At 38.0% G+C, this 8,357-nt stretch overlaps 1 protein-coding gene across 1 annotated transcript; it reads left to right on the top strand.

Annotated features, from left to right (window-relative positions):
* Positions 1–514: 514 nt before the first annotated feature.
* Positions 515–7,795, top strand: LOC102474365 (cancer/testis antigen 55-like). The gene is made up of 4 exons (XM_006165534.1): positions 515–659; positions 2,590–2,734; positions 5,927–6,039; positions 6,964–7,795. Exons 1-4 carry the CDS (start codon positions 582–584, stop codon positions 7,150–7,152), a joined length of 525 nt encoding a protein of 174 aa, XP_006165596.1. The 5' UTR covers positions 515–581; the 3' UTR covers positions 7,153–7,795.
* Positions 7,796–8,357: the final 562 nt, after the last annotated feature.

The following is an 8,357-nucleotide window of genomic DNA, read 5'->3' as shown; positions in this document are numbered from 1 at the left end:
AGGTGGACTGCTACAGTCAGATGCTGTATATAACCAGTACTCCTGAAGAATTAATAAAAAGTGAGAGAGAAAAATTTAGATATGGTTTGGGGCTAACATTACATATCCAGGTACATCTTTCTACTTTGTACGGTAAGATAAATTTGAGAATATAGGTGTTGTTGCTCATAATTTTGAAAATGATGATGGCAGTTAATAATAGTGAAAGCTTTAAGACTCTCATATGCATATATGGTGATATCAAGTCACCTTTGCACTCTAATTCATTCAGGGCACTCACAGTCTAAATAGCTGATATTTGAGTCAACAGTCACAACAACGCTGTTGAGCAGAAATTGTCACTGTCCTAGTTTGATAGCTGAAAGCAGTACCAGAGAAGTTCAGAAATATGCCCAGGGTTCCACAGATGTCAGTGACGTACTGTATTATGGGCCATTAGATTACTAATATAACCTTTCTTTTCCTATCTCATAGCCGACATCCAGTTGAGGAGTATACAGGGAATTGTAACAAATTTATGTGGTGATTATGGCTTCATCAATGAGTGGATCTACTTTACCTCTGATATTGTCGCTGACAATATGCCTCTAAAAGTTGGACAAAAAGTTGTGGCACTTATGGAAGGAGGTGAAATATTTCAAGAATTGAAAGCAGTCAAAGTAAGATCTGGATGAGTTTCTGCATTGTCACTACACTCTCTTTTTGTCTTAATCCCATCTTTCTAATGCCATCTTTAGAATATATGTAGAATGAAATTAGAAATCCCAGTGTCCTGACAGTGCAGGCTATTGTTTTAATATTTGTGGTGTTTTCTGATTTTAAGCTTGAAATTTATATATCTGTTCTCTTACTTTTTATAAAAAGGTTGACCATGATAATATTTGGATTCTATATAGTCCTGTAACATCCTTTTATCAGGTAATAAGATATTTTCTGTTCAATCCATTCATAGTGGTGGAATTGATATGTCCAGCAATGTGTATTTTAAACATATTCAAAATTTCTTTATGGTGATACAATTTACATGCCAAAGAATTCTCTCAAGAGTATAGTTGAATGACTTTTTGTACATTTACAGAGTCCTGTAAATATCCCAGTCCAAATATTTATCATTTCAACGTCAATTATCAAATTATTTTTTAGTTTCATTGTAGTAAAAGATTCTCTCAGCACCTGTGACATGGCCTCTTTTCAGATGCTCACAAGGACAGGTTTCTGAAGTCTTTGCAAATCTGAGAAATTAAGGTTATCTTAAAATAATATCTGCTTTCAATAAATGATAATAAGAGTGCAACAATTTTATGAGAACTTATTTTAAAAGAAGTACAACCTCAAGGAAAAGGTTATAAAGAGAAAGGAGCTTACTATTCTTACAAAGTTACCACAGAATAACAGTTAAACCCGTGGGCATGCAGCCCGATCTCAGCAACACCAGGCGCTGAGAGGAGTGATGAGAAACCATCGCATATGCTTGAGATCTCAACATAATGTGCAATTAGCATTGCATTGTCGTGTTCCAGCATATGGTAGCTGTATGGGTGAAGGAAATTACTTTGAATAGAAAAAAAATTTAAAGCCCCAATAAGTGTAATAAGTGGTTTGGAAGGAGTTCACACTGATTAAAGGTCACAGAGGAACTTCTAAGGGAAATGGATGGTAGGACAGGATTGCATAAAAGCTGAAGATACCTGGGGTAGTTTTCTGGCAAGAGAAAAATGGTCCCCTCTTGGTGTCAGGAAGGTGTGTGCCCAGCCATTCAGGGGCTGCTACAAGTGTCAATGATGACAAAAATGCGTCTTTGAAGGGCAATACTGCAAACAACAGGTAAGATTTGATAGCAGACTTCCTGAAACCTATTTTTCTTCTTTCATAATGTCTTTGGTCTTCATTTAATATAGTGGCATGTTTTCTGTATAATTCTTATCTTCACAGTCCTAATTTTGACTTAGACTTTTTAAGCCCTCTTCATTCGAGGTTATTGTTTCAGCTTTCCCCTTGCATCTTCCTCTGGGACTGTATCTTCAGTGCTAAGGCTTTGTTTGATATTCCCCAAGTTTGTGCTTGGTTTTCTTCTCTGTCTCCCTTCTCCTGCCTTCATGTGACTCCCATTTGGCAGCAGGTAAACTCTTTCTCTCCTTTCATATCTCAGCTCAAATCTTAGTTCTTCCAAGTAATGCCTCTATTTTCGCCTCAGCCTGAATCTACTTATTATTGAGAATTCAGAGAAACCTTTTTGAATTTGTTTCATACCCTCTATCACAAGTTAGAAGTAGATATTTTTTTCCCTTTGCCATCATAAAATTGTTAAATTCTAGAGTAGAAACGTGACACAGTTTTTATTGTAGAGTGCACTATGAAATCATTAAACATGGGTAAGCAATTCAGGTTTTCTGGTGCACCTTAAGAACACATAAAATACTGGAATTATTTTTACTATCATCTCAGGACTATGATCTATTTTTGAGTTGAAATATATTCACTGTAGTTCAGAGTGGTCATTTAAAATAATTCTTGCACTCCAGTGATTTAAGAATAGAAATGTCCATTATAAAGTTTTATCCTGGAAGTAACTGTTTTCTTATCTGACAGGTACAAGTTCTTCCTGATAATATTGATGACTTGGAACCATCATACCTTGAAACCAGAGTTATGAAGGCTTATGTTACCGCTGTAAGTGCAAACACTGTCTACATTGATGAAGAAATTTATTTCTCCCTTGACATTGTTTCTGAAGGTATGGTTTACATATTTCAGAAAATACAATGCCTATTTTTGAGATATTTTCATACTAGAATTATTTCTGCAATATGCTTTGCTCTAGTCAGTAGTTCTTCATTATGTAAAGTGGGCCCTTGGAATTGTAAATAGACTACAATATAAGGACAAAGAGGAAAACTTATTAAAAACTCCTACTATCGCATATTATGTGTGAGTACAGTCATTGATATCTGAGTAAAGTTTTTATTCATACAAATATTGAAGATCTCATCAATGAAAAACCTTGAACATTCATGTGGTAACGTTTAGAATATGCTCTAATGCTTCAGAATAAGTTTTGGTGATAGCCCTGTAGTTTTTCCTGTGTATTTATGTGTATCTGAGTGTGTGTATGTGTGTGTGTTTTGTGCGTGTGTTTCTCTGCCCATGCTGAACAGCTGATTTGATCGAATAGTTTGGTTTTACTCACAGCTGTACTTTGTCCCTGCTATTTGAGCCTAAAGCTGCTGTTGGAAAGTTTGATAGAAAAGGAGAAAGTAGGCCAGCTGGTGACATGTTGGTTAAGGTGAAAGAATCCCTTGTGATTTACTCAAGAGACATGCCAGACACGTCATACACAAATATACAAATAGACATGCACAAATGTACATGTATGTGCATGTACAAATCTTTTGTTTTTAGAGGTTTTTGCTATAGGGTGCGTGTGCTCGCCAGACAGAGAGACAGAGAGATAGAAAGTGAGAAATCACCCCCCGGGGGGATGGCCACACCGCAGTCCCTTCTCCTCCATTCTCCTCTCGGGATCTTGGGCATGCACGCACCTGCGCCACACGCATCCAGTGTGAGTTTAAGCCACCGGGTCCAGGACGCGAACCACGGTCGGCTACATGGGAGTTCAGCATTATGCTAACTGCTGGTCCCTGCACACACAATCTTGAGAGGAGAGTGGCGAAGGGATGGTGGCATGGCCATCATACTTGTGGGGGAGTTCCTTTCTCACTTTTCCTTAATTTCTCTTTCTCTTTTTCTCTGTCTCTTAGGCAGGTGCACATGCCCTGTAGCAAATTAAATAAGCAAATAAAACAAAAGGAGAAATGAGCTTAGCCTCTCCAAGCAGTTCGCTGTTTTTCTTTTCTTATGCATACAACCAGGACTTGACCCGGATTTTATTTTAACATATTCACTCTGCTAGTTCAGAAGAGATTGTATGAGGCAAGTGTGGAGTGAAGAAATTGGTTAAGAGAAGTTGTAATACTCCTGACCAGACTAATGGAGACTTGGATGATGTTGTAGAAGCTGACATTTTAAGGATTGATTTGATTGTGGATATTTTGTGAAGTTAGACATAAAAGCATTTTCAATAGCATGGACCTTTAGTGTAGATAAAGGAGCCAAAGATAACTGCAGTGTTTTGCTTGAGCCATGGTAGAGGGGATTTTCCAATTAGAGATGAGGCAGACTGAGATTAGGAAAATTTTGTGAATGTGAGGCATAGCAGCAATTCACAAAATAATAGTAAATACATATAATACAATTCCACAGGCATGAGGACTATTGAATCTGAAGTTGCTTACAGCTGGAGTTAGTACATTTTGGATTTATCAGCCGGAGATAACTTGTATAGCCAATCCAAAGAAATGTATAAGAGTTAAGAAAGAGGAACAGGGTCCAACTTAGTGTCTTGTGTCATTCAGCAATAAGTGAGCCTAGGGTAAAGAAATGTTTGGCTTTGGGTTCAGCCAATGGCATGATGTTTAAGGTAGCTGGATCCTACATGGCTGACCTAAATCCTGGATCTGTCATCTTGAAGGCCCATGCCAGGTACATGAGTGTGCATGCCTAAAAATCCTGAGAGGAGAGTGGAGAAGGGATTTTAGAGTGGCCATCCCCTTTGAGGGTCATCTCTCACGTTTTCTCTCTCTCTCCTCCCTCTCCTCCCTCTCCTCTCTCTCTCTCTCTCTCTCTCTCTCATTATTGCTCCAGAAACTTCACAATCCCTATAGCTCCATTTAAAAAAATGTTTAGCTTTATAGATACTGAAATTTTTCAGGAGTGGTTGTACCTTTTTACACTTCACCTGCCATGGTTGGTATTTCCAGTGGCTTCACATTTTTGCAGTTTGTTATCCTGTGACTTTTTATTTATTTCTAAAATTGTGTTTGGAACTACATATTTATAACTAGAAATGTAAGATATTTAAGAGTTCGTCCCTCTACTAGACAACCTGTGAAAATGATTAATTCTTTTTTTTCCTAAAAAATTACTTTATTTATCTATTTTCCCTATAGAATTACTTTATTTAACTTCATTTAATTAATTAATTAATTAATTTAATTTGACCAGAGAGGGCCAGAATGAAAGAGGGAAGGAAAGTGAGAACACAAACCACCAAGTCCAGGACTCAAGCCGTGGTAGGCCATGTGGGAGTCTAATACTCTTAACCACCATACCATCTGCTGGCCCAAAAACTGACTCGTTCTTAGAGTAACAATACTAGGGATCTTCTAAGGGTTCATTGGCAATGTGCCTTGCTAAAAAATGAGCATGGATTTCAAAGGGTTTTTTTCAACAAAATACACTCCTATTTTAATTCTGTTTCTCCCAAAACTTAAAGGCCCCCCCTGTATTTACTAGTGCTACTGCCACCACAGTGAATAGTCAGCATCTATTCCGTGGTTACTATGTGCCAGGCCTTAGTCCATGAGTTTTTAGCATAATAGTTAACCATCATAACAGTACGTTAAGAGGAATATTATGGTTGTTTTCATGTTATAGATGAAGAAAATAAGCATTCAGTGGTAAATCACCTTGACCAAGGTGGCAGACTGAGAAAGTGGCTGGTGCATGACTTGAGCACAAGTAGCCTGATTCAAACTCTATGTCTTACTAGGAACTTGACTACTCATCCTGATGAGCTGTGAACATGAGCAAGGATTGAATATGCTCCCCAATTCAATGGCTATGATGAAATTTGATGCATCCCTTTTGACTTTGGACAGTCAGTATATGAGAATCAGTGCCTCACAGATTATAAACATCCCTTCTCACAGAGAATTTATAAGTTGTGTGTATATAAGCGTATGCAAAGTATGCATTAAGTCTAACGGAAGCCATTTTAGGGTATTACAACATTCACATTCCTTCTGCAGTTTAACTTCACTTGAGGTTAACATAAAATTGCTTTAACATTTCTTTATGACTGTTTCAGATTTTATGCCTTACAAGGGTGACTGGGTAGAAGTTGAGTATTCCTGCCTTCCTGGTCCATATAACATCAAGGTGCACTCAGCAAAGCCCTTATTCTGTAAGCATCTGGAGGAGGTAAGATGTTTCTACATTGACTTACCACTTGTATCTTCCACTGCTTCCTTTTGTGATAATATTTGTTGCTAGGGTTCTATTGGTTGTGCTGTAAAATGAATAAAATATGTGTTTTTAAAAGGGGCCATTTTCTCATTGAAAAGGCAGAATGAGACAGCATGGTAGTGGTTAAGGCAGCTGGATCCCTCATGTCAAAGTGCACAGTTCAATTCCCAGAACAACCAGCATGAAAAACACACCAGACACTTGTATATGCATGACCAAAATTCTGAAAGGAGGGAAAAATGGCAGAGATGGGATTGTGGCATGACCATTACCTATTGGGGTGCTTTCTCACTTTCCCACTCTGTCTCTTTGCAATGAGGGCACACACATTCTGACAAAACTAATAAAAGATTAAAAATAGAAGAGTCAGGACTTACAAAATGAAACAAAAATAATGGAGACAATCCATATCACTAAGTTCTGGATTATGTAGGTCACCTGATAGAACAATGCAATCAGGGTGTGCTGAGAACAGAAAGAAAAGCAGTTAGTGTGCAAGAGGTGATTAGGAATAAACTGAATGGAGTATAATATGGAATTTGAACTGACCAGTAAAACTGGGTGTGCTTTGGGTAGTGCAGTCTGAAAATGAGTAGAAAAATAAGTGAAATCAAGGTTAATAATCACTGTGGGTAATATTCAAAGCAGACACTCTGATTGGGGCTCTGGGTCCCATCCCCAGAGGTTCTGATTTGGTCTGAGGCAGAGTCTGTTCACAGTCATATTTACTGAACATCACTGTTTTTTGCATTGTACCACCAGGCTGGTGTTCAGACGTATGGATTCAGTGACCAGTAGATGAGAGCCTAGTGAGGAGGTGCAGAGCCAGTCTCAGTGCTGTATTTTTGTAATAATCATTTCTGTTATTCGTCATTGCAGGTCTGCATCACCAGCCTATATGGAAGAAATGGGGTGATAGACAATAGTATCTTCTTCACCTTGGATTCTCTGAAAATTCCTGATGGATATAGTCCCCAAAAATATGACATTGTTGATGTTGTTATAGTTGGGAGTATTCAGTCATGCTATATTTGGAGAGCAATGTCTATGAACCCAGTGCCAAATTAGTTATAGAAATATCTTGTTCCCCGTTCATGAGTTTTCTATGAGCAATATATCCTCTTTTAATTGAAAACTTAGGTTAGTAATCATAAGCAAAATTTAGGTACGACTCCATGGTGAATTCAATTAAGATACCAGACACTTCTAAAGAGACAAACAACCCACTCTGGAGGATTACATTGTCCATTCAGAAACTAACGCTGCCTCGTTACTGAAAGAAATGACTCTGAAATGAAATTAAAATTCCTTGTTTTCCATGGCAAGAAGTGGATTCTGTGGGAGCACAGATATGGGATGGCCCTGAATGAGGTATCAAAATCATAATCTTATTCTCCAGAGGCAGCTGGGCCAGCATGTTGATGCTGTGATTTATAGTTACATATTGCTTTCAATTTTGAGTCTCCCTTAAATTTTCTATTATAGGTTAATTTTTTTCTTTTATAGTATTTATCAATTGTTATCACCTAATGTTTGGTGTATTTCTTATTTACCTGTGTTCCTTCTTGTCCATGATAATATGTAAACTCCAGAAAGTGAGGGTGTTTTTTAGTATGTTTTTTCATTAGCACATCACCACACACTTCAAATAGTACTGGCACAACTATGGTCAGGGTAAATGCTATGAAATTTAATAAATGTATGATGTGACCAGCACAAGTTCACCTGTGGTTCATTCATCATGGGTTCCCTACAGATAAAATGGTTGAACAGCTCATTAATACTCAGTTGAGTTTCTAAATGAAAATATTTCCAAATGTGTTGCACCTGAGTCTCGTTGAAGCACTTTGTGGGGGAGGGGTAGCCCATGTGCAGACCTCACTTGGCGAACAAACTGAGAGCCTGGTGAAGGAAGGGGAAGCTGTGGTACTAGATTCCCACAGATACTCTCCCTGAAACCCCTTGGCTTCTAATGGCATTAATCATGTACTGATCATCTAGAGGATGGGCTATGTTCAGATATTCGGGCATCAGTGGAACGTGGCTGTGGGCTCATGTCCTGGCCTGGTATTTATAAGCCCACCCAATGCCCATGACCCTGAATATAGACTTTTTTCAAAGTGTGTTTATAGCTCAAGTAGAAATTGCTAACCATCCAGTGGTTACTTTTAGACTTTATAGGTATGTGAGAAATGATTATTTTATAGAATACATTTTCACTGATTGGTTCATTCCTCAAATTCCATTTTATGTGCAAAGCCCTTCTCAAAGCA

Source organism: Tupaia chinensis, unplaced genomic scaffold, assembly GCF_000334495.1.
Source record: "Tupaia chinensis unplaced genomic scaffold, TupChi_1.0 Scaffold143946_1, whole genome shotgun sequence".
In the NCBI taxonomy this organism is placed as follows: Eukaryota; Metazoa; Chordata; class Mammalia; order Scandentia; family Tupaiidae; genus Tupaia; species Tupaia belangeri.
This window is presented reverse-complemented; position numbering and strand designations above follow the sequence as displayed.

What these genes read in the sequence shown, in the direction of transcription:
- LOC102474365 (XM_006165534.1), top strand. Translation starts at nt 582, where the DNA reads ATGCCTCTAAAAGTTGGACAAAAAGTTGTGGCACTTATGGAAGGAGGT. An exon ending in AAGAATTGAAAGCAGTCAAA is followed by an intron (nt 660 to 2,589) that starts GTAAGATCTGGA and finishes CTTATCTGACAG; the next exon opens with GTACAAGTTCTTCCTGATAA. An exon ending in CCTTGACATTGTTTCTGAAG is followed by an intron (nt 2,735 to 5,926) that starts GTATGGTTTACA and finishes TGACTGTTTCAG; the next exon opens with ATTTTATGCCTTACAAGGGT.